This window comes from Nerophis lumbriciformis, linkage group LG13, assembly GCF_033978685.3.
Source record: "Nerophis lumbriciformis linkage group LG13, RoL_Nlum_v2.1, whole genome shotgun sequence".
Classification (NCBI taxonomy): Eukaryota; Metazoa; Chordata; class Actinopteri; order Syngnathiformes; family Syngnathidae; genus Nerophis; species Nerophis lumbriciformis.
In genome coordinates, this window is record NC_084560.2 from 10,755,421 (window position 1) to 10,782,825 (window position 27,405).

The 27,405-nt window shown below is 40.9% G+C and overlaps 1 protein-coding gene across 1 annotated transcript in view; it reads right to left on the minus strand.

The window, feature by feature from the left end:
- Positions 1 to 27,405, minus strand: part of LOC133613865 (receptor tyrosine-protein kinase erbB-4-like) — a 1,130,743-nt gene that overhangs the window by 307,944 nt on the left and 795,394 nt on the right. Inside the window, exons 12-13 of the mRNA XM_061971723.2 lie at positions 22,958 to 23,157; positions 5,302 to 5,434 (exon numbers count right to left, since the gene is read on the minus strand). Coding sequence (XP_061827707.1) covers positions 5,302 to 5,434; positions 22,958 to 23,157 — 333 coding nt within the window. The remainder of the gene's footprint in view (positions 1 to 5,301; positions 5,435 to 22,957; positions 23,158 to 27,405) is intronic.

A 27,405-nucleotide genomic window follows, 5' to 3' on the forward strand; every position in this document is an offset into this window, starting at 1 on the left:
TCCATATGAGTTGGGAAATTGTGTTAGATGTAAATATAAACGGAATACAATGATTTGCGAATCCTTTTTCAACCCATATTCAATTGAATGCACTACAAAGACAAGATATTTGATGTTCAAACTCATAAACTTTATCTTTTTGCAAATATAATTAACTTAGAATTTCATGGCTGCAACACGTGCCAAAGTAGTTGGGAATGGGCATGTTCACCACTGTGTTACATGGCCTTTCCTTTTAACAACACTCAGTAAACATTTGGGAACTGAGGAGACACATTTTTGAAGCTTCTCAAGTGGAATTCTTTCCCATTCTTGTTTGATGTACAGCTTAAGTTGTTCAACAGTCCGGGGGTCTCCGTTGTGGTATTTTAGGCTTCATAATGTGCCACATATTTTCAATGGGGGACAGGTCTGGACTACAGGCAGGCCAGTCTAGTACCCGCACTCTTTTACTATGAAGCCACGTTGATGTAACCCGTGGCTTGGCATTGTCTTGCTGAAATAAGCAGGGGCGTCCATGGTAACGTTGCTTGGATGGCAACATATGTTGCTCCAAAAGCTGTATGTACTTTTCAGCATTAATGGCGCCTTCACAGATGTGTAAGTTACCCATGTCTTGGGCACTAATACACCCCCATACCATCACAGATGCTGGCTTTTCAACTTTGCGCCTATAACAATCCGGATGGTTCTTTTCCTCTTTGGTCCGGAGGACACAACGTCCACAGTTTCCAAAAACAATTTGGAAATGTGGACTCGTCAGACCACAGAACACTTTTCCACTTTGTATCAGTCCATCTTAGATGAGCTCAGGCCCAGCGAAGCCGACGGCGTTTCTGGGTGTTGTTGATAAACGGTTTTCGCCTTGCATAGGAGAGTTTTAACTTGCACTTACAGATGTAGCGACCAACTGTAGTTACTGACAGTGAGTATCTGAAGTGTTGTTGAGCCCATGTGGTGATATCCTTTACACACTGATGTCGCTTGTTGATGCAGTACAGCCTGAGGGATCGAAGGTCACGAGCTTAGCTGCTTACATGCAGTGATTTCTCCAGATTCTCTGAACCCTTTGATGATATTACGGACCGTAGATGGTGAAATCCCTAAATTCCTTGCAATAGCTGCTTGAGAAAGGTTTTTCTTAAACTGTTCAACAATTTGCTCACGCATTTGTTGACAGAGTGGTGACCCTCGCCCCATCCTTGTTTGTGAATGACTGAGCATTTCATGGAATCTACTTTTATACCCAATCATGGCACCCACCTGTTCCAAATGTGCCTGTTCACCTGTGGGATGTTCCAAATAAGTGTTTGATGAGCATTCCTCAACTTTATCAGTATTTATTGCCACCTTTCCCAACTTCTTTGTCACGTTTTTCTGGCATCAAATTCGAAAGTTAATGATTATTTGCAAAAAAAAAAAAAAGTTTATCAGTTTGAACATCAAATATGTTGTCTTTGTAGCACATTCAACTGAATATGGGTTGAAAATGATTTGCAAATCATTGTATTCCGTTTATATTTACATCTAACACAATTTCCCAACTCATATGGAAACGGGGTTTGTGTATATATATATATATATATATATATATATATATATATATATATATATATATATATATACAGTATATATACATACATATATATACATGCATTTTAGATACTATTTATCAGTGTCTGAAGATGCAGTGTCACTTTTGTCCAAATTCAGTACCTAAGAGCAATGATGCAACACCGCGTAGGAACGGGGGCGAGGGTAAGCGTTTGCTGGTGTTGTGGAGGTGCAGGTGGTGCGGACGAGCAGGTGGACAGGTAGGCACGGCGTGGCCCCGTGCGCAAGCAGTGACTGTGACACGCAGTGACACGCCTAGCCCCCCCGCCCCAGCAGCAACACCTCCTTTTCCTCCTCGCGAGTTGGCCCTCGGACTCAAACGGTCCCATTAACAAGTTTCATTTAGCGGAACTCACCAGAGGCACACGCTTTGTCGGGCGCGTGTTCGAGAATATCAAGCTCAACTCGGTGTCAAAGTCAAGAAACCCCTCATGACGGTCTTTAAAGTGACTTACCTTTACACTTGAATTGTGCCTTTCAACCCAACTAATGAAATATTAATCACTGTCCTGAGCGGCCTAAAATGTTGTCCGACTTGAAAGCTACGACAAAGAGCCTGCGGAGTTACTAATCAAAACTTTGCTTAGGTCTGGCAGGTATTGCAACAGCTGTTTTAATGAGGACACGATTTCAAAAGGACTTCCCGTATTTTCCAGACCATAGGGCGTACCGAATTATAAGGCGCACTGCCGGTGAATGATATGTTTTCGATCGTTTTTCATATACAAACCCCGTTTCCATATGAGTTGGGAAATTGTGTTAGATGTAAATATAAACGGAATACAATGATTTGCAAATCCTTTTCAACACATATTCAATTGAATTGAAAGACAAGATATTTGATGTTCAAACTCATAAACTTTATTTTTTTTTTTGCAAATAATAATTAACTTAGAATTTCATGGCTGCAACACCTGCCAAAGTAGTTGGGAAAGGGCATGTTCACCACTGTGTTACATGGCCTTTCCTTTTAACAACACTCAGTAAACATTTGGGAACTGAGGAGACACATTTCTTAAGCTTCTCAGGTGGAATTATTTCCCATTCTTGCTTGATGTACAGCTTAAGTTGTTCAACAGTCCGGGGGTCTCCGTTGTGGTATTTTAGGCTTCATAATGCGCCACACATTTTCAATGGGAGACAGGTCTGGACTACAGGCAGGCCAGTCTAGTACCCGCACTCTTTTACTATGAAGCCACATTGATGTAACACGTGGCTTGGCATTGTCTTGCTGAAATAAGCAGGGGCGTCCATGGTAACGTTGCTTGGATGGCAACATATGTTGCTCCAAAACCTGTATGTACCTTTCAGCATTAATGGTGCCTTCACAGATGTGTAAGTTACCCATGTCTTGGACACTAATACACCCCCATACCATCACAGATGCTGGCTTTTCAACTTTGCGCCTATAACAATCCGGATGGTTATTTTCCTACATAACATTTAATGGTGGTTCTTTGGCAAAAATATTGTATAGATCAGTGTTTTTCAACCACTGTGCCGTGGAACACTAATGTGCCGTGGAAGATTATCTAATTTCACCTATTTGGGTTAAAAATATTTTTGGCATACCAGTATTATAGTCTGCAAATGATCTGTTGTTGTTGAGTGTCGGTGCTGTCTAGAGCTCGGCAGAGTAATCGTGTAATACTTTTCCATATCAGTAGGTGGCAGCCGGTAGCTAATTGCTTTGTCGATGTCGGAAACAGCGGGGGGCAGCGTGCAGGTAAAAAGGTGCTTAAACCAAAAATACACAAAAGGTGAGTGCCCCTTAGAAAAGGCATTGAAACTTAGGGAAGGCTATGCAGAACGAAACTAAAACTGAACTGGCAATGAAGTAAACAAAAACAGAATGCTGGACGACAGCAAAGACTTACTGCGGAGCAAAGACGGCGTCCACAAAGTACATCCGAAAATGACATGACAATCAACAATGTCCCCACAAAGAAGGATAAAAACAATAAAATAACTCATTTCGCAACACTGGTTGGTCAACCTCAGCCCCTATTTCTGGGGCTGAGGTTGCTGAGGTAGTTAAAAAGCTCCTCGGTGGCAAGGCCCCAGGGGTAGATGAGATCCGCCCGGAGTTCCTTAAGGCTCTGGATGCTGTGGGGCTGTCTTGGTTGACAAGACTCTGCAGCCTCGCGTGGACATCGGGGGCAGTACCTCTGGATTGGCAGACCGGGGTGGTGGTTCCTCTCTTTAAGAAGGGAAACTGGAGGGTGTGTTCTAACTATTGTGGGATCACACTCCTCAGCCTTCCCGGTAAGGTCTATTCAGGTGTACTGGAGAGGAGACTACGCCGGATAGTCGAACCTCGGATTCAGGAGGAACAGTGTGGTTTTCGTCCTGGTCGTGGCAGGGTCCTTGAGGGTGCATGGGAGTTTGCCCAACCAGTCTACATGTGCTTTGTGGACTTGGAGAAGGCATTCGACCGTGTCCCTCGGGAAGTCCTGTGGGGAGTGCTCAGAGAGTATGGGGTAACGGACTGTCTGATTGTGGCGGTCCCCTCCCTGTATGATCAGTGTCAGAGCTTGGTCCGCATTGCCGGCAGTAAGTCGGACACGTTTCCAGTGAGGGTTGGACTCCGCCAAGGCTGCCCTTTGTCACTCATTCTGTTCATAACTTTTACGGACAGAATTTCTAGGCGCAGTCAAGGCGTTGAGGAGATCTGGTTTGGTGGCTGCAGGATTAGGTCTCTGCTTTTTGCAGATGATGTGGTCCTGATGGCTTCATCTAGCCAGGATCTTCAGCTCTCACTGGATCAGTTCGCAGCCGAGTGTGAAGCGACTGGGATGAGAATCAGCACCTCCAAGTCCGAGTCCATGGTTCTCGCCCAGAAAAGGGTGCAGTGCCATCTCCGGGTTGCGGAGGAAACCCTGCCCCAAATGGAGGAGTTCAAGTACCTCGGAGTCTTGTTCACGAGTGAGGGAAGAGTGGATCGTGAGATCGACAGGCGGATCGGTGCGGCGTCTTCAGTAATGCGGACGCTGTATCGATCCGTTGTGGTGAAGAAGGAGCTGAGCCGGAAGGCAAAGCTCTCAATTTACCGGTCGATCTACGTTCCCATCCTCACCTATGGTCATGAGCTTTGGGATATGACCGAAAGGACAAGATCACGGGAACAAGCGGCCAAAATGAGTTTCCTCCGCCGGGTGGCAGGGCTCTCCCTTAGAGATAGGGTGAGAAGCTCTGTCATCCGGGAGGAGCTCAAAGTAAAGCCGCTGCTCCTCCACATCGAGAGGAGCCAGATGAGGTGGTTCGGGCATCTGGTCAGGATGCCACCCGAACGCCTCCCTAGGGAGGTGTTTAGGGCACGTCCGACCGGTAGGAGGCCGCGGGGAAGACCCAGGACACGTTGGGAAGACTATGTCTCCCGGCTGGCCTGGGAACGCCTCGGGGTCCCACAGGAAGAGCTGGACGAAGTGGCTGGGGAGAGGGAAGTCTGGGCTTTCCTGCTTAGGCTGCTGCCCCCGCGACCCGACCTCGGATAAGCGGAAGAAGATGGATGGATGGATGGATGGATGGCATTTCGCAACATATATATCTGCGGCTTATAGTCCGGTGCAGCTTGTGTATGGAAAACATTGTTTTTCTTCTAAAATGTAGTGACCGTCGGTGGAAAATAACGGTCACTCCAAACAGGATGTGGCGTGTTAAAGACATTCCTTTCCATGCATCACTTACCCTTCATACAGGTTGCAGTTTTCCACACAAGTTTGTCCCCTTCTGAAGTCCCTACAGGACAGACACTGGTCTGGGCCAGGACCCCAACATCCAGCATCGGAACACAGCGGGTCGCACACCATATGGTCCTTGGCTGCTCGGGACACACAAAAACAGTCAGTTACACACTACAGTTACAAAGATGGATACATCTAAGTACAGCTACAAATACTATTAAATCCAACATGTAATAATGTGTGAGTCAATAGTTTATTATTGTTGTTAATTTATTCATTTTTAATCCTGAAGCAGTTTTAGATGCTTCTGTCCGCAGGGTCTTGTAGGGAGGTGGAAGGACTTATTTATACATTAACTAAAGTTCTCCACCAGAGAGCTTCAGGCTATAAGAAAACACAAAAAAAGGTAGGAAAAAGTTTTATTTTCATCAACGCGCGACATGCAGGAACATCAATTATTTATGCAGAGTATGAATTGATCGGAGAGTAGGTGTACCTATTGTTATGACCGGGTGAATCTATATTAAGTTTATTTTTCGACCATGCCTTGGGGAAAAAAAATAGCGATGACAACTTTAAGATATTAATGTACATTCTCAAAAGATGAGTTAGGACACTTTCATTTGCAATCTGGGAACGCCTCCGGAATAAAAACATCTTGTAGACAGATTCAATAAAGGTTTAAAAAAGTAACTGTAGAGCAATTATGAGTGATATTGACATGTTGAGCTGCTGCATCGCCTCTGAGTAGTTGAAAGTTAATTCTAGATTATAAATCATGTCTCTCACCTGGATAGTAGAAGATTGTGGACATAAACCCACAAGTTGGTCAACTTTGACATCCAACTTAGACCCGAAGATGGTGAAAAACGACACCTTTTTGTGAGGATGATGATGAATTGTTGATGTAAAGGGGAATATATATAAACATCCCATTAGTCTTTATCCCAGTGAGAGCAGACATTGTACAGTAAGTGATTGTTTTATCATGTTTGTATATCTTGTTTAGCACTTAGCAATACTGCTTAATGATGCTTAGTGTTTGACTAAAGCTGATGATCAAAATATGTAAATATTACATGTCGTTATGAATGTTACTCGATACCACATATATACTTACAGCATGATCAAAATATGTAAATATCACATGTTATTATGAATGTTACTAAATACCACATATATACTTACAGCATGATCAAAATGTGTAAATATCACGTTATGAATGTTACTAGATATGACATATATCCTTACAACATGATCCAAATATGTAAATATCACATGTTATTGTGAATGTTACTAGATACTACATATAAACACAAAACATGATCAACATATGTAAATATTACATGTTATTATGAATGTTACTAGATACCAGATATATACTTACAGCATGATCAAAATATGTAAATATCACATGCCATTATGAATGTTACTAGATACTACCTGTATACTTACAACATATGCAAATATCACATGTTATTATGAATGTTATTAGATACTACATTTAAACACAAAGCATGATCAAAATATATAAATAGTACATATTATGAATGTTACTAGATACCACATATATACTTAAAGCATGATCAAAATGTGTAAATATCACATATTATGAATGTTACTAGATACAACATATATCCTTAAAACATGATCCAAATATGTAAATATCACATGTTATTTTGAATGTTACCAGATACTACATATAAACACAAAACATGATCAAAATATGTAAATATTACATGTTATGAATGTTACTAGATACCAGATATATACTTACAGCATGATCAAAATTTGTAAATATCACATGCTATTATGAATGTTACTAGATACTGCCTAAATACTTACAACATATGTAAATATCACATGTTATTATGAATGTTACTAGTAGATACTACATATAAATAAAAAACATGATCAAAATATGTAAATATTACATGTTATTATGAATGTTACTAGATACCATATATACTTACAGCATGATCAAAATGTGTAAATATCACATGCTATTATTAATGTAACTAGATACTACCTATATACTTACAACATATGCAAATGTCACATGTTATTATGAATGTTACTAGATACTACATATGAACACAAAGCATGATCAAAATATGTAAATATTGCATGTTATTATGAATGTTACTAGATACCACATATATATTTACAGCATGATAAAAATGTGTAAATATCACATGTTTTTATGAATGTTACTAGATACAACATATATCCTTACAACATGATCCAAATATGTAAATATCACATGTTATGAATGTTACTCGATACAACATATATACTTACAGCATGATCAAAATATGTAAATAACATGTTATTATGAATGTTACTAGATACTACATATATACTTACAACATGATCCAAATATGAAAATACCACGTTATGAATGTTACTCGATATCACATATATACTTACAGCATGATCCAAATATGTAAATATCACATTTTATTGTGAATGTTACTAGATATTACATACAAACACAAAGCATGATCAAAATATGTAAATATTACATGTTATTATGAATGTTACTAGATACCACATATATACTTACAGCATGATCAAAATATGTAAATATCACATGCTATTATGAATGTTACTAGATACTATCTATATACTTACAACATATGCAAATATCACATGTTATTATGAATGTTACTAGATACTACATATAAACACAAAGCATGATCAAAATATGTAAATATTACATGTTATTATGAATGTTACTAGATACCACATATATACTTAAAGCATGATCAAAATGTGTAAATATCACATGTTATTATGAATGTTACTAGATACGACATATATCCTTACAACATGATCCAAATATGTAAATATCACATGTTATTGTGAATGTTACTAGATACTACATATAAACACAAAGCATGATCAAAATATGTAAATATTACATGTTATCATGAATGTTACTAGATACCAGATATATACTTACAGTGTGTATACAACACCTTGATGGAGGGTTTTGTATATATTTTCTTTATTTAGTTTACTTTTGCTAGTGTTTTTTTACGGTTTAGAATTCATAAAAAAAGAAAAACATATGTGTTCTTGTTTTGCATAAGTGTTGTGAATGACAGACAAGTGTCCGTTCCCCTTTAAAGACCACTCTTCCTCTCATTACAACCTATCCAAACATATTTTAAAACCTGAGTACATTATTTGTCTACATGCATGTGTGGAGCTGTGCCGCTTCATTATAAAAATGCTGAGTCAACAGTTGGAGCGAACTAGAGGGACCCTACAGATTCTGTACAGACAGTCCATTTGTTTGAATAGAAAATGAGAAGGGAAGCATCTTAAGTGCCTGACAGCTTGCAGGAAGTAAGTTGTTCAACAGTATTTAAACCTGCAACACAGCCTCAGTGAAAAGAGCCTCCTCATTTTGAGGCTTTTATTGGTTTTAATTACAAGATTTTAGCATCTGTGTCTATGAATACACATCTGCCAAACTCACCAAAGTAAAGCTGCGCCTGCATGCTAAAAAGGTGTTGTTGAGCACTTTGAAATGAATGAAAAGCTCAAATAAAAATGCACAGGGATTAAGTTTGAATCACAGCCAAGGAAACAACAAAAAAGACAACCTCTCGAATTAAAATATGTGAACTATCATTGCAAATAATAAAATAACACTGCCATTACTTTGTACTGTACACATTTTTGTTTGTTCCGCTAATGTTTTTAAGTTTTTCTAAAATACATTTTCTGACCAGTGATGTAATTTATTTATCTGTGCTGCAGTTTTTTCCGTCTATTAACAGTTTTTATGTTATTAAGGGTTTATTATTCATAACTAGCCCTCCAGGGGTGCACATAAAATCGATTCACATCCAAATCGCGATTCTTTTACAACCCGATACAAATCGATTAATTTTTTTATTTTTATAAATAAATAATAAAATATGTTTTTGTTTATTTTTTAATCAGAATACAATTTAAAAAAAAATGTTTCAGGCCATCTCCATGCAACTAGAAACTGCTTTTTTAACCTGTAACCTGTTTTGAAAAAGTTGTATTATAATTATTATGTCTATGTTTGTGCTGAAACATTTTTTAGTCTCACTATTATATATATTTTTATTTTAGTAACGTTTTATAGATTTTATGTAATTAATGTGTTATTATTAATTATCCTTGTCAAGATCTGCGCAAACTTGTCACATTCGTTTGTGCTGCAATTTTTTGGGTGGGCCTTTTTTTTCCAGGTCATTAAGGTTTTATTTGTCATAACTAACCCTCTCAGGATGCACAAAAAAATCAAAAACCAAACTTTTTCTCTCTATCTCTATTTTATTATTATAAAAAAAAAAAATCAGAATCCTTTTTTTTTTTTTTTAGGTCATCTCAGTGCAACTAGAAGGAGCTTTTCTATCCTGTAACCTGTTTTATTATAATTATGTTGTCTGTTTGTGCTGCAACATTTTTTAGTTTCACTATTATATTTTGTATTTTATTAATGTTTAATAGTTTTCTGTCATTAACGTGTTATTATTCAAAACCCGTCCCCACCTTGTCAAATTCTCCCCAAACTCGTCACATTTATTTGTGCTGCATTTTTTTTTGTCTTTATTTCAGGTTATTAAGGTTTTATTTTTCATAACAAGCCCTCTCGGGGTGCACAAAACAATCGAATCACATCTAAATCACAGATTGTATTCATCCCGATTCTTTCTCTCTTTTTTTAATCAGAATCCATTTTTAAAGTGTTTCTTTAGATAATCTCAGTGCAACTAGAATGAGCTTTTTTATCCTGTAACCTGTTTTAATATAATTATTTTGTCTGTTTGTGCTGGGACATTTTTTTAGTTTCACAATTATATTTTTTTATTTTATTAACGTTTTATAGATTTTATATCATTAATGTGTCATTATTCATAAACCGCCACCACCTAGGAGTGCACAAAATTATTGATTTACATCCAAATCACGATTTTTATTCATCCCGATTCTAAATCGATTCTTTTTTTTTAATCGATTAAAAAAACAGAATAAAAAACTTTTTTTTCTCTCTCTTTTTTTATTTTTATTAATCAGAATCAATTTATATTTTTACTTTTTTAGATCATTTCAGTGCAACTAGAAGGAGCTTTTATATCCTGTAACATGTTTCATTATAATTTTTCACTATTGTCAAGACTTGGTCCTTGGGTTTAGTTTTTCCAGAAGGCAACGGAAAGTTGGCTCGGGCGAGACGGAAATGTGAGTACATATTTTATTTTATGATTACTAAAACAAAAAGAAGTAAACAAAAGGCGCGCACAATGGCGGAGAACAAACTATGAAACCAAAAAGACTATAAACATGGAACAAAAACTTACTTTGGCATGGGACATGAAGCATGATCTAAGAGGATGAAGAGTGTGTAGAGCATAAAATGCAGGTGTCACCAGGAAGACCAACTGAAAACAATGAACTTAAATACTACAGACATGATTAGTGAAAACAGGTGCGTGACTCAAAACGTGAAACAGGTGCGTGACGTGACAGGTGAAAACTAATGGTTGCTATGGTGACAAAACAAACAAAAGTGCACAAAAAGTCCAAAAACAAAACCGAACATGACTAAAACAAAACATGATCACACAGACATGACCACTATCATATGTTTTATTTTATTAACGTTTAGTAGATTTTATGTCACTAACGTGTTATTGTTCATAACCCGCTCCCACCTTGTCAAGTTCTCCTCAAACTTGTCCCATTCATTTGTGCTGCAATTTTCTTTTTCTCTTTTTTTTAAGGTTATTAAGGTTTTATTTTTCATAACTAGCCCTCTCGGGGTGAACAAAAAAAACGATTCACATCCAAATCACGGTTCTTACTCATCCCGATTCTAAATCGATTCATATTTTAAAAAAATGTATTAACAAACAAATATTTTTTTCTGTCTTTTAAAAAAAAAAAAAATCTGAATCTATTTTTAAATTGTTTTTTTAGGCCATCTCGGTGCAACTAGAAGGAGCTTTTCTATCCTGTAACCTGTTTTATTATAATTATTTTGTCTGTTTGTGCTGCAACTTTTTTTTTTGTCTTTTTTTGCAGGTTATTAAGGTTTTATTTTTCATAACTAGCCCCCTAGAGGTGCACAAAAACATCTCTTCACATCCAAATCCCATTTCTTATTCATCCCGATTTTATATCGATTAAAAAAACAAACAAAAAACATTTTTTCCTTTTTTTTTCCAATCAGAATCCATTTTTTAAAAGTTTTTTTTAGGCCATCTCATTGCAACTAGAAGGAGCTTTTCTAACCTGTAACCTGTTTCATTATAATTATTTTGTCTGTGCTGCAACATTTTTTAGTTCCACTATTATCAACATTCAAGATTCAAGATGCTTTATTATTGTCTATTCTTTAACATGTAAAAGACACATAAGAACTGAAATTACATTTTCGGCACAGTCCCACTAAGAGCAGACATACGTTACAAGGGGACAAGACGGGACCGCCAACGGTTCAGCGCTCCTTAAAAAAGGTGGGAAAAAGGTGACATTGGGATGATACATGTAATCACAACAACTCGCAACAGAGGGGGGGGGGGATTTGGGACCCTGGAGGCCGGCTGCCGCTATAAAACGCTACTCAGCTGTCCACAACCCCGAAGAGGAATTAAGCAATGGTGAAGGCGTTGATTGGGGGAGGGGCGGGTGCGTGCATGTATGCCAAATTAACTTGGGTGAGATGTTGAAATGTTTTTGTGGACTGCGGCCGATCTCAAAGTTTGACACCAGGTGTTATTGAAAAAAAGGAAGGTCAAAAGCGTCCATCGTTGAGGAGTTTTTCAGAACAGCCTGTTCCTGATAGTGTCAAGGCCATTCGAGGGAGTCAAATCATAGATTAAGATGTTGTTTTCTTCGAGCAGTCAAAACAATGACATTCCTGCTCTGTGTCCGTGCTGTTCTCTCAAATTCAATTGAATTCTTCCTTCTCAGCAAGCTTCTCCATGATGAGATCCATTTTGCGATTCAGTTCAGAAATCGCCACAGTCTGTGTTCCCACAGCCCAACCCAATCCTTCCATTGCGATGAACAGCCGTTGGGCTCCTTGAGTGGCTGCCATCGTCTTCCGAATTTGACGATACACCAGAGCAATGCCCAGCCCAATCAGCAGGTGCCCCGCGATCACGGTTCCAAATAGGTAGATGTCTTCCACGTCCTCGATGGAAAGGACTGAGACGCACATGATTCTCCATTTATCCCAGGAGTCTCTCTTGTACAGCAATGGTTCCATCAGGGCAGCCAGGCTCCCCCGAACCTCTTTTCCTTGTCGAAAAGACTTTGTCAATTGCGTCGAGAGTCCAGCTGATCATATCCATGTTTGATGTTTAGATTTGAGGACAGCGCAAAGAAAGAGGCTTCAAAAAAGTTCAGACAGGACAAGGACACGAAGAAAGCAAGCAGGGAAGGAGGGAGCGGAGAAAAATGTGACCGCCCTCACCAAGAGGCAAGACAGAAAAAGTATAAAAATTATAAAAAAATATTATGTTTTTTTATTTTATTAACCTTTTATAGTTGTTATGTCATTAATGTGTTAATATTCATAACAAGCCCTCACCTTGTCAAATTATCCGCAAACTTGTCGCATTCGTTTGTGCTGCAATTGTCTTTTTTTCAGGTTGTTTTTCATAACATTCCTTCTCGGGGTGCACATAAAATAAGATTCACATCCAAAACACGGTTCTTATTCATCCTGATTCTAAATCGATTCATATTTTGAAAAACCGGTTAAAAAACAAACAAAACAACTTTTTTTTCTCTTTTAAAAAAAAATCAGAATCCATTTTTATAAAGTTTTTTTAGGCCATAGTGCAACTAGAAGGAGCTTTTCTATCCTGTAACCTGTTGTATTATAATTATTTTGTCTGTTTGTGCTGCAACATTTTTCACAATTATATTTTTTTATTTTATTCACGTTTTATAGATTTTATGTCAATAACGTGTTATTATTCGTAACCCAAACTTGTCCCATTCATTTGTGCTGCAATTGTCTTTTTTTCAGGTTATTTTTCATAACATTCCCTCTCGGGGTGCACATAAAATAAGATTCACATCCAAAACACGGTTCCTATTCATCCTGATTCTAAAACGATTCATATTTTGAAAAATCGGTTAAAAAACAAACAAAGCAACTATTTTTCTCTTTAAAAAAAAAATCAGAATCCATTTTTATAAAAATTTTTTTAGGCCATCTCAGTGCAACTAGAAGGAGCTTTTCTATCTTGTAACCTGTTGTATTATAATTATTTTGTCTGTTTGTGCTGCAACATTTTTTTGTTTCACTATTATATTTTTTAATTTTATTAACGTTTTATAGATTGTATGTCAATAACGTGTTATTATTCGTAACCCAAACTTGTCCCATTCATTTGTGTTGCAATTTTCTTTTTGTCTTTTTTTCAGGTTATTATGGTTTTATTTTTCCTAACTTGCCCTTTCGGGGTGCACAAAAAAATCGATTCTCATCCAAAATATGGTTCTTATTCATCCCGATTCTAAATCGACTCATATTTTAAGAAATGTATTGAAAAAACCAAACTTTTTTTCTTTTTTTTTTCAGAATTAATGCCATCTCCATGCAACTAGAATGAGCTTTTCTATCCTGTAACCTGTTTTATTATAATTATTTTGTCTGTTAGTTCACTATTATATTTTTTATCGTATTACCTTATAACTTCAAAATCGCATGGCGGTTTTCTTTTAATATTTTCATTTCCCTCCTGAGTGTAGATCACTTACACCTTTTGTCTCCTTCTGCTCTCTATAAAAGGTTGCAAAATGTGAGGATTAAAGTAACAGACAGAGTCTTCTTATCTCCCCGTCTGTATCAGACATGATTTGAATTTTTTAATTGGTGTTTTTTTTTTATATTCTTTGATATAGTTCGGAGAGGGCGGTCACATTTTTTTCCGCTCCCTTCTTCTCCCTGCTTGCTCTCTTTGTTTTTGTCTTGTCTACACTTTTTTGAAGCCTCTTTCTTTGCGCTGTACTCCAAATCTAAACATTAGACATGGAATTGATCAGCTGGACTCTCGACTCAATTGACAAAATCTTTTCGACGAGGAAAAGAGGTTCTGGGGAGCCTGGCTGCCCTGATGGAACCATTATTGCGGGTACGTGAGAGATTCCTGGGACAAATGGAGAATCATGTGCCTCTCAGTCCTTTCCATCGAGGACGTGGAAGACATCTACCTATTTGGAACCGTGATGGCGAGGCACCTGCTGATTGGGCTGGGCATTGCTCTGGTGTATCGTCAAATTCGTAAGACGATGGCAGCCACTCAAGGGGCCCAAAGGCTGTTCACCGCAATGGAAGGTTTGGGCCGGGCTGTGGCATCACAGACTGGGGCGATTTCTGAACTGAATTGCAAGATGGATCACATCATGGAAAAGCTGGTAAGGAGACAATTGGATATGAGGGCCAGCATGGACGAATTGAACAGACAAGTCATTGTAATGTCTGCTCGCGGAAAAACTAAAATCCTAATCTACAATTTGACTCCCTCGAATGGCCTTGGCGCTCCAACAATAGGAGCAGGATGTTCTGAAAACATCCCCGAGGACACCTCAATGATGGACGCTTTTGACCTCCCTCCCTCCTCAACGACACCTGGAGTCGAACTTTTGCTTGCATGCAGAACGGCCCCAGGCCTATGAACATGAACACTACATCAAGACAATGGGCATACACACACACACACAACCCCTCCCGCACCCCACACCTTCACCACCGCTTGATCCCCCTTCGGGGTGATGGACGGCTGGCAGCGCTTCATAGCAGCAGTTGACCTCCAGGGCTCCAACTCCCCCACCCCTCTGTTGTGAGTTGTCGTGATTAAATGTAACATGTTCATGTGTGCATGGCATGGAGGTTTTTTCCCACTCCAGACTAGGCCCCTTTAGGAGCCGAGTCTAGATTGTATTTTTTTACTCATCTTCTTCCCCAGCGTTTTACCTTTTTCCCACCTTTTACGGGGCGCCTCGTGGCAACCCATCAGCGTTCCTGTTCTGTAACCCTGTATCTCATAAAATGCATATTTTACGAAACAAATTTTTTTTACTAAAATGTCGTAAAAAAAATAAAAAAAACGGACTTGCTTCAGCAGCACAATTCTGGTGCTGTAGTTGTAGGAGATGTCTCAAAATGTCATCAGGAGTCCCGAGAAAACCCGAAAATGGAAGAAAATGCATATTTTACGGAAAAAAAAAATTTTGCTAAAATGTCGTAAAAAAATTCAAAGAAACGGACTTGCTTCAGCAGCACAATTCTGGTGCTGTAGTTGTAGGAGATGTCTCAAAACGTCATCAGGAGTCCCGATAAAACCCGAAAATGGAAGAAAATGCATATTTTACGAAAAAAAAAATATTTAGCTAAAATGTCGTAAAATTTTTTTTTAAAACGGACTTGCTTCAGCAGCACAATTTTGGTGCTGTAGTTGTAGGAGATGTCTCAAAACTTCATCAGGAGTCCGGATAAAACCCGAAAATGGAAGAAAATGCATATTTTACGGAAAAAAATATTTTGCTAAAATGTCGTAAAAAATTTTCAAAAAACGGACTTGCTTCAGCAGCACAATTCTGGTGCTGTAGTTGTAGGAGATGTCTCAAAACGTCATCAGGAGTCCCGAAAAAACACGAAAATGGAAGAAAATGCATATTTTACGAAAAATAAATATTTTGCTAAAATGTCGTAAAAAAAATTCAAAGAAACGGACTTGCTTCAGCAGCACAATTCTGGTGCTGTAGTTGTAGGAGATGTCTCAAAACGTCATCAGGAGTCCCGATAAAACCCGAAAATGGAAGAAAATGCATATTTTACGAAAAAAAAAATATTTAGCTAAAATGTCGTAAAAATTTTTTTTAAAACGGACTTGCTTCAGCAGCACAATTTTGGTGCTGTAGTTGTAGGAGATGTCTCAAAACATCATCAGGAGTCCCGATAAAACCCGAAAATGCATATTTTACGAAAAAAAATATTTTGTAAAATGTCGTAAAAAAAATTAAAAAAAACGGACTTGCTTCAGCAGCACAATTTTGGTGCTGTAGTTGTAGGAGATGTCTCAAAACGTCATCAGGAGTCCCGACAAAACCCGAAAATGGAAGAAAATGCATATTTTACGAAAAAAATATTTTTTTTGCTAAAATGTCGTAAAAATTTTCAAAAAAACGGACTTGCTTCAGCAGCACAATTCTGGTGCTGTAGTTGTAGGAGATGTCTCAAAACGTCATCAGGAGTCCCGATAAAACCCGAAAATGGAAGAAAATGCATATTTTACGAAAAAAAAAATGTTTAGCTAAAATGTCGTAAAAAAATTTAAAAAAACGGACTTGCTTCAGCAGCACAATTTTGGTTCTGTAGTTGTAGGAGATGTCTCAAAACGTCATCAGGAGTCCCGATAAAACCCGAAAATGGAAGAAAATGCATATTTTACGAAAAAAAAATATTTTGCTAAAATGTCGTAAAAAAATTCAAAAAAACGGACTTGCTTCAGCAGCACAATTTTGGTGCTGTAGTTGTAGGAGATGTCTCAAAACGTCATCAGGAGTCCCGACAAAACCCGAAAATGGAAGAAAATGCATCCATCCATCCATCCATCTTCTTCCGCTTATCCGAGGTCGGGTCGCGGGGGCAGCAGCCTAAGCAGGGAAGCCCAGACTTCCCTCTCCCCAGCCACTTCGTCCAGCTCTTCCTGTGGGACCCCGAGGCGTTCCCAGGCCAGCCGGGAGACATAGTCTTCCCAACGTGTCCTGGGTCTTCCCCGCGGCCTCCTACCGGTCGGACGTGCCCTAAACACCTCCCTAGGGAGGCGTTCGGGTGGCATCCTGACCAGATGCCCGAACCACCTCATCTGGCTCCTCTCGATGTGGAGGAGCAGCGGCTTTACTTTGAGCTCCTCCCGGATGACAGAGCTTCTCACCCTATCTCTAAGGGAGAGCCCCGCCACCCGGCGGAGGAAACTCATTTCGGCCGCTTGTACCCGTGATCTTGTCCTTTCGGTCATAACCCAAAGCTCATGACCATAGGTGAGGATGGGAACGTAGATTGACCGGTAAATTGAGAGCTTTGCCTTCCGGCTCAGCTCCTTCTTCACCACAACGGATCGATACAGCGTCCGCATTACTGAAGACGCCGCACCGATCCGCCTGTCGATCTCACGATCCACTCTTTCCTCACTCGTGAACAAGACTCCGAGGTACTTGAACTCCTCCACTTGGGGCAAGATCTCCTCCCCAACCCGGAGATGGCACTCCACCCTTTTCCGGGCGAGAACCATGGACTCGGACTTGGAGGTGCTGATTCTCATCCCAGTCACTTCACACTCGGCTGCGAACCGATCCAGTGAGAGCTGAAGATCCTGGCCAGATGAAGCCATCAGGACCACATCATCTGCAAAAAGCAGAGACCTAATCCTGCAGCCACCAAACCAGATCCCCTCAACGCCTTGACTGCGCCTAGAAATTCTGTCCATAAAAGTTATGAACAGAATCGGTGACAAAGGGCAGCCTTGGCGGAGTCCAACCCTCACTGGAAACGTGTCCGACTTACTGCCGGCAATGCGGACCAAGCTCTGGCACTGAGCATACAGGGAGCGGACTGCCACAATCAGACAGTCCGATACCCCATACTCTCTGAGCACTCCCCACAGGACTTCCCGAGGGACATGGTCGAATGCCTTCTCCAAGTCCACAAAACACATGTAGACTGGTTGGGCAAACTCCCATGCACCCTCAAGGACCCTGCCGAGAGTATAGAGCTGGTCCACAGTTCCACGACCAGGACGAAAACCACACTGTTCCTCCTGAATCCGAGGTTCGACTATCCGGCGTAGCCTCCTCTCCAGTACACCTGAATAGACCTTACCGGGAAGGCTGAGGAGTGTGATCCCACGATAGTTAGAACACACCCTACGGTTCCCCTTCTTAAAGAGAGGAACCACCACCCCGGTCTGCCAATCCAGAGGTACCGCCCCCGATGTCCACGCGATGCTGCAGAGTCTTGTCAACCAAGACAGCCCCACAGCATCCAGACCCTTAAGGAACTCCGGGCGGATCTCATCTACCCCTGGGGCCTTGCCACCGAGGAGCTTTTTAACTACCTCAGCAACCTCAGCCCCAGAAATAGGAGAGCCCACCACAGACTCCCCAGGCACTGCTTCCTCATAGGAAGACGTGTTGGTGGGATTGAGGAGGTCTTCGAAGTATTCCCTCCACCGATCCACAACATCTGCAGTCGAGGTCAGCAGAACACCATCCTCACCATACACGGTGTTGATAGTGCACTGCTTCCCCTTCCTGAGGCGGCGGATGGTGGTCCAGAATTGCTTCGAAGCCGTCCGGAAGTCGTTTTCCATGGTTTCCCCGAACTCATCCCATGTCCGAGTTTTTGCCTCTGTGACCGCTGAAGCCGCACACCGCTTGGCCTGTCGGTACTTGTCCGCTGCCTCAGGAGTCCTATGAGCCAAAAGAACCCGATAGGACTCCTTCTTCAGCTTGACGGCATCCCTCACCGCCGGTGTCCACCAACGGGTTCTAGGATTACCGCCACGACAAGCACCAACTACCTTGCGGCCACAGCTCCAATCAGCCGCCTCGACAATAGAGGCGCGGAACATGGTCCATTCAGACTCAATGTCCAGCACCTCCCTCGTGACATGTTCAAAGTTCTTCCAGAGGTGGGAATTGAAACTCTCTCTGACAGGAGACTCTGCCAGACGTTCCCAGCAAACCCTCACAATGCGTTTGGGCCTACCAGGTCTGTCCGGCATCCTCCCCCACCATCGCAGCCAACTCACCACCAGGTGGTGATCGGTAGAAAGCTCCGCCCCTCTCTTCACCCGAGTGTCCAAAACATGAGGCCGCAAATCCGATGACACAACTACAAAGTCGATCATGGAACTGCGGCCTAGGGTGTCCTGGTGCCAAGTGCACATATGGACACCCTTATGTTTGAACATGGTGTTCGTTATGGACAATCTGTGACGGGCACAAAAGTCCAATAACAAAACACCGCTCGGGTTCAGATCCGGGCAGCCATTCTTCCCAATCACGCCTCTCCAGGTTTCACTGTCGTTGCCAACATGAGCATTGAAGTCCCCCAGTAGAACGAGGGAATCACCCGGGGGAGCACTCTCAAGTACTCCTCGAGTGAATCCAAAAAGGGTGGGTACTCTGAGCTGCGGTTTGGCGCGTAAGCGCAAACCACAGTCAGGACCCGTTCCCCCACCCGAAGGCGGGGGGAAGCTACCCTCTCGTCCACCGGGTTGAACTCCAACGTACAGGCTCTGAGCCGGGGGGCAACAAGAATTGCCACCCCAGCCCGTCGCCTCTCACTGCCGGCAACGCCAGAGTGGAAGAGAGTCCAGCCCCTCTCGAGAGAACTGGTTCCAGAGCCCTTGCTGTGCGTCGAAGTGAGTCCGACTATATCCAGCCGGAACTTCTCCACCTCGCGCACTAGCTCAGGCTCCTTCCCCCCCAGCGAGGTGACGTTCCACGTCCCAAGAGCTAGCTTCTGTAGCCGAGGATCGGACCGCCAAGTGCCCTGCCTTCGGCTGCCGCCCAGCTCACATCGCACCCGACCTCTATGACCCCTGCTATGGGTGGTGAGCTCATTGGAGGGGGGACCCACGTTGCCTCTTCGGGCTGTGCCCGGCCGGGCCCCATGGGGACAGGCCCGGCCACCAGGCGCTCGCCATCGTGCCACCGGGCCTGGCTCCAGAGGGGGGCCCCGGTGACCCGCGTCCGGGCGAGGGAAATCTGGGTCCTTGGTTTTTATATTAATATAATATATATATAATAATATATATAAAAAAAGAAAATGCATATTTTACGAAAAAAAAATATTTTGCTAAAATGTCGTAAAAAAATTCAAAAAAACGGACTTGCTTCAGCAGCACAATTTTGGTGCTGTAGTTGTAGGAGATGTCTCAAAACGTCATCAGGAGTCCCGACAAAACCCGAAAATGTAAGAAAATGTAAGAAAATGCATATTTTACGAAAAAATGTTTTTGCTAAAATGTCGTAAGGGGGGACCCTTACAAAAAAAATCAAAAAAACGGACTTGCTTCAGCAGCACAATTCTGGTGCTGTAGTTGTAGGAGATGTCTCAAAACGTCATCAGGAGTCCCGAGAAAACCCGAAAATGGAAGAAAATGCATATTTTACGAAAAAAAATAATTTTTTGCTAAAATGTCGTAAAAATTTTCAAAAAAACTGACTTGCTTCAGCAGCACTATTCTGGTGCTGTAGTTGTAGGAGATGTCTCAAAAAGTCATTAGGAGCCCGGACACAACCCGACTGTTTGTCTAATCTTTAACCGGTTTGTGTTGAAAACATAGTTTCGTTGTACTTGTTGCAATGACAATAAAGACCTATCCTATCCTATCCTAAAAGAGTTTTTTTGTGTATTGTGTGAATTAAAAATCTGAGTTCTGCAGAACACTGGGATGTCTTTTTAAGGCCGTCAGCTGAAAGAGGCGTCCATGAGACAACGATTCCCACCTTTGTGAGGTCCACCTACCAGAGAACATTGGGAAAAAGAACGAGAGGTTGCATTTCTTTTGAAACATGATCTTGGAGGATTGAAACGTTTTAACGAGTGTTTTTCACGCGTCTGGAAACTAAAATAGGTCTCAATCCGACATTGTACATTTTGTGCAACGTGGACGGCAAAAGAACCCTCAAAAGCGGCGAGAGATAAGGACGTTTAGACCGGGAGTGTCTAAAGTGCGGCCCAGGGGGCCAATTGCAATCCGCAGATCAACTTTTAACGGTCCGCCGCACATTGTAAAAACACCAATACCAAAAACAGCATTCAAAAGTGGAATAACAGAGCATACAGGTCAAATGTAACATTAACAAGTTGCAATGTTGACTCTAATAACACAAAGCTGTCATGCAGGCTGTTTTTTAGCTTTAAAACTGCAGAAAAAAAAAAAAAACATCGAATCAATGTTGGTATGAATTATTCACCCAATTTGTAATATTTTTTTTAGGTAATATTGACATAGTTTGCCATAAAAAAACAAAGTTTTTTATATACCTATATAAGGATTATGATGAATTGTTGATATAAAGGGGAAGATATAAACCTGCCACCAGTCTTTATCCCAGTGAGAGCAGACATTGTACAGTAAGTGATTGTTTTATTATGTTTGTATGTTTTGTTTATTGCACTTAGCAATACTGCTACCTGATGCTGAGTGTTTGACTAAAGCTGCATCTGTTTAGCACAAAGCTTCTAAAACTTGTAGATCATCCTTCTTATATTCAGGCTCAAAAATAGAATTTTCTGGATCATCATTTGTCCCAAAGTAGTCTTTGTTGTCTCTCATCAAGTATGCCATGATTAGAAGTTTTGCTGTTGCCACCATATGCGTCAAATGATCAAAATATGTAAATGCTACATGTTTTTATGAATGTTACTAGATACTACATATACTTAAAGCAGGGCCGGCCCGTGGCATAGGCTGTATAGGCAAATGCTAAGGGCGCCGTCCATCAGGGGGCGCCACGCCAGTTCCACAAATGTTGGAGAGAAAAAAAAAGAAAAAGAAAAAAGTTGGTACTATTATTTCTAAATACAAAAAATAATCCCACGTTAATTAAAATGCAAAGTAAAGCCTATTTAATAGAAATATTATTTGTTACAACATTACGCCCCCCCACACCCCTTCCCCCGCACGGTGCGCCCCCTCCCTTCCCGTATCATGACTCTTTTTGGACGTCACCACATCAAAAAATCAACACAAGATGTCAAAACGGCCAAAACTGTCAGGTGCCCAGGGAAGAAAAAAGAGAAAAGAAGAGGGAGGAGGAGGAGAAACGAGAAAAGACAGAGGTAGCAGGTAGGTAACGTGAGCCTACATGAAATTATTTGTCTGTTACAGAATGTGATAGTAACCGGGCTTTTTAGCATTAAGCTAATGTTACATGATTCGGCAATTGCTAATCAATAAATAGCTAGTTCTGTTTTAACGTCGGGTTAATATTGTGGAGGGGGCTAAATTGTTATGGAAAATAATAATGTAACGTTAGGTAATTACAGTACTCCCACCTTACATTCCTCAGGGACATTTGTATTAGATCTTTTAAGCAGGTGTTTTTTGTTTACATTGTTATTGCCTTCTGGTTAGCTAATGTTTGCCCTGCAGGTAATAGTCACTTTTCCACCCCTTTATATATTAGGTATAGTTGTAAGTAAAAAAAAAAAAGGTCAAAGACAAAGCTATTCGGTTTCTTGTGAGTATATACACTTCACTGCCGATGTGGGGGGGGGGGGGGCACCACCTAAAATCTTGCCTAGGGCGCCAGATTGGTTAGGGCCGGGCCTGACTTAAAGTGTGTATATAAAACATTGGAGGTTTTTGGCGAAATACAGCGAAATCCATTGGCTCCATTGACTTTTGCTAATGTTTGTTTATAATTTAGAACGCATAAAAAAAGAAATCATGTGTTCTTGTTTTACATAAAGATTGTGATTAATAGTCAAAATTCCCCCAAAAGCGCATTTCCTATTCAAGTACCTCCAATATTTGATACACAACGCTGCCAGTGTACCAGCCAGGACCAGCTGACTACATGGGGATGCATGTTTGTCACAGATTATGATGATTTTGTTCAAAAAGACAACTCACAGCAGTCCTGCGGGCTTCTGTTGCTGCGGGTCAAAGCTTTCTGATTGGCAGCACGGAACAATCGAGTCCAGTCGACGGTGTCGTAGTAGCACAGCTGGCTGTTCTCTGCGATGTGGACATTCCCGGCACTGATCTCTCGGAGGGACTGAAGTTGAAGTGATAGGATGCCGTGCTGCTTCAACACCAGCAGCGAGATTCCACTGAGAGGGTAAGTTGGGGAAATGAGGGAGAAAGCAAACAAAGAGCACTCTTAAAAAAAAAGGGAACCAAATGAGGAATATTTAGATGTTTTTAATTTCTTAAGAGTTCTAAAATCAGACTGCTATTCTTCATTTTAATTTTTGGAGCAGTCCTAATTAATCGGGGTGGACAACAAAATTAATTTTTATTCAAATCATGATTCTTATTTACCCTGATTATAAATTGATTCAGGCGAGCGGTCCCGGGGTGGACCGCTCGCCTGTGCATCGGCTGGGAACATCTCTGCGCTGCTGACCCGTCTCCGCTCGGGATGGTGTCCTGCTGGCCCCACTATGGACTGGACTCTTACTATTATGTTGGATCCACTATGGACTGGACTCTCACAATATTATGTCAGACCCACTCGACATCCATTGCTTTCGGTCTCCCCTAGAGGGGGGGGGTTACCCACATATGCGGTCCTCTCCAAGGTTTCTCATAGTCATTCACATCGACGTCCCACTGGGGTGAGTTTTTCCTTGCCCGTATGTGGGCTTTGTACCGAGGATGTCGTTGTGACTTGTGCAGCCCTTTGAGACACTTGTGATTTAGGGCTATATAAATAAAGATTGATTGATTGATTGATTGATAATTTTAAAATATTATATATTCATATTACATATATGTATATATTTACTGTATATACACATACATACAAATATAAATATACATATATATTTACTGTATAGAATATACACATATATACAAATGTGAATATACATACAGCATACATGCCTCCCAGTCCTTTCCATCGAGGACGTGGAAGACATTTACCTATTTGGAACCATGATCGTGGGGCACCTGCTGATTGGGCTGGGCATTGCTCTGGTGTATTGTAAAATTCGTAAGATGATGGCAGCCACTCAAGGAGCCCAAAGGCTGTTCGTCGCAATGAACGGATTGGGCCGGGCTGTAAACACAGTCTGTGGCGATTTCTGAACTGAATCGCAAAATGGATCACATCATGGAAAAGCTTGCTATAAAGGAAGGTTTGGATATGAGAGCCAGCATGGACGAATAGAACAGACAAGTCATTGTTAATGCCTGTTCGAGAAAAAACTAAAATCCTTATCTACGATTTGACTCCCAAGAATGGCCTTGAGACAAGAACAGGCTGTTCTGTAATCATCCCCTGAGGAATTTCAAAGATGGACGCTTTTTGACCCACCTCACTCCTTCGCTCCTCAACGACACCTGGGAATCGAACTTTGCTTGCATTGCATGCATAATGACTCTGGGCTTATGAACATTTACACTTCACCCAAAGACAATGGGCATATATACAAACACACTCCCCATCCCCATCCAACGCTCCTCACCACCACTGCTTAATTCCTCTTCGGGGTTATGGACGGCTAGTAGCGCTTTATAGCAGCAGGCCGGCCTCCATGGACCCAAATGCCCCTCCCCCCCCTGTTGCGAGTTGTTGTGATTATATGAAACATGTTTATGTGTGCTATGCTAAATGAGTTTTTTTCCCTTGGACTCAGTCTGGACCCCGTCCCGAGGGTCCAGCCTTAGACTGATATTTTTTACTCTTCCCCCCTTTCCCAATATCACCTTTTTCCCCACCTTTTTTAAGGAGCGCCATAAGTGGCTGATCCATTGGCGGTCCCGTCTTGTCTCCCTGTAACGTATGTCTGCTCTTAGTGGGACTGTGCCGAAAATTAAATTTAAGTTCTTATGTGTCTTGTACATGTTAAAGAATGGACAGTAATAAAGCATCTTGAATCTTGAGTACAGGCCAAAAGTTTGGACACACCTTCTCAATCATTGTGTTTTCTTTATTTCCATGACTATTTACATTGCAGATTGTCACTGAAGGCATCAAAACTATGAATGAACACATGTGGAGTTATGCACTTAACAAAAAAAGGTAGTCACCTGAAACGGTTCATAAGTGTCATAGTTTTAATGAAAAATAAAAAAATAAAGAAAATGCATTGAAATGAGAAGGTGTGTCCAAACTTTTGGCCTGTACTGTATATAAAATACTTCTTTTTTTTTTCATGTTTTTCCTAATAAATTCAGTTTACAAAAAAAAAGGTAACATTTGAGGCGCTGTGGCTTAGCCTAGCGTATAAAATAAAATAAATCACAAATAATTTGAGTCTGCAAAACAACGTGTGGCTCTGGGGTGACGTCCCACTGGGGTGAGTTTTTCCTTGCCCTTATGTGGGCTTTGTACCGAGGATGTCGTTGTGGCTTGTGCAGCCCTTTGAGACACTTGTGATTTAGGGCTATATAAATAAACATTGATTGATTGATTGATTGATATATATACTGTATATAAAGACAATTGTATTGAAACACCCTCTGAGGTCAGAGAGCCAGCTCCAGCTTGTGGTGCCCAAGACCAGACTTAAATCCAGGGGAGACAGGGCCTTCTCTGTGGTCGGCCCTAAGCTCTGGAACACTCTGCCCCTCCATGTTCAAACTGCTCCCACAGTGGAGTGTTTTAAGTCTCGTCTTAAGACCCACTTTTATTCTTTGGCTTTTAACACGACGTGAGTTGTGTGGGCCTCTGTCCGTGTTTTTTTTATTTATTTCTATTTACTGTTTTAATTGGTTTTACCCTTTAAAATCGTTTTTAATCATATTTATTTTTATATTGCTTTTATGTTTATTTATTTTTTGTTTTTATTCAGTCATTGGTGGAGCTAAAGATAATATTTGAATATTGTTTTTAATATTGTTGTGCAGCACTTTGGACACATTTTTGTTGTTTAAATGTGCTGTATAAATAAAGTGGATTGGATTGGATTGAAACGAGAATCAATTCTGAATGCAATCGTCACTCCAGGAATTGGAATCGGACGCCTCCGAAAAAAGCATTTTTATAGAGCAGCCAGATAATTAAGCACACCTGTACAATCTATTGGCACTAATAAGAGTGCTGAAAGAAAAATGCTGCATGATCTATTCTGTCTTCTGTTCTTCCTGCAGCCACATCGCTGCGTCTGATTCCAGGTGACACAAGCGAGCATCACCCACACACTTTATTACACACACTTGACAACAAAAGACACACTCTGTGTTTCCATGTAAATGTCACAGCAAACCATCCCTTCACCTTCGGGAGAAGAAAATCAGATTGGAATAGGAAATCATTGTGAATAAATACCATCGATTAGTCACGTTAAAATAGTATTAGCTTTTGAAACGTCATCGCTAAAAAGTATTTTTGCCAGTAGTCAAACTTCTGTTTTCAAAGGGGACGGACGATGAAGTTTGTCTTTTCTGACTTGTGTTGTTACAATGTTGGATACAAGGCCAAAGCATTAAGTCATGCATTTTGACGTGAGCTCGCACATAGTTTTGGATGCCTCAGTTTGCAGGGTTGTGATTGGAGATGTCCGATAATGGCTTTTTTGCCGATATCCGATATTCCGATATTGTCCAACTCTTAAAGGGGAACATTATCACCAGACCTATGTAAGCGTCAATATATACCTTGATGTTGCAGAAAATAAGACCATATATTTTTTTAACCGATTTCCGAACTCTAAATGGGTGAATTTTGGCGAATTAAACGCCTTTCTATTATTCGCTCTCGGTTGTGACGTCACATCGGGAAGCAATCCGCCATTTTCCCAAACACCGAGTCAAATCAGCTCTGTTATTTTCCGTTTTTTCGACTGTTTTCCGTACCTTGGAGACATCATGCCTCGTCGGTGTGTTGTCGGAGGGTGTAACAACACGAACAGGGACGGATTCAAGTTGCACCAGTGGCCCAAAGATGCGAAAGTGGCAAGAAATTGGACGTTTGTTCCGCACACTTTACCGACGAAAGCTATGCTACGACAGAGATGGCAAGAATGTGTGGATATCCTGCGACACTCAAAGCAGATGCATTTCCAACGATAAAGTCAAAGAAATCTGCCGCCAGAACTCCATTGAATATGCCGGAGTGTGTGAGCAATTCAGGGACAAAGGGCCTCGCTAGCACGGCAAGCAATGGCGGCAGTTTGTTCCCGCAGACGAGCGAGCTAAACCCCCTGGATGTCTTGGCTCACACCGTCCCGAAGATGATCAAGAGAAGAATATCGACCCTAGCTTCCCTGGCCTGCTGACATGAGGGTATGTCTACAGAATATATTAATTGATGAAAACTGGGCTGTCTACACTCTCAAAGTGCATGTTGTTGCTAAATGTATTTCATATGCTGTAAACCTAGTTCATAGTTGTTAGTTTCCTTTAATGCCAAA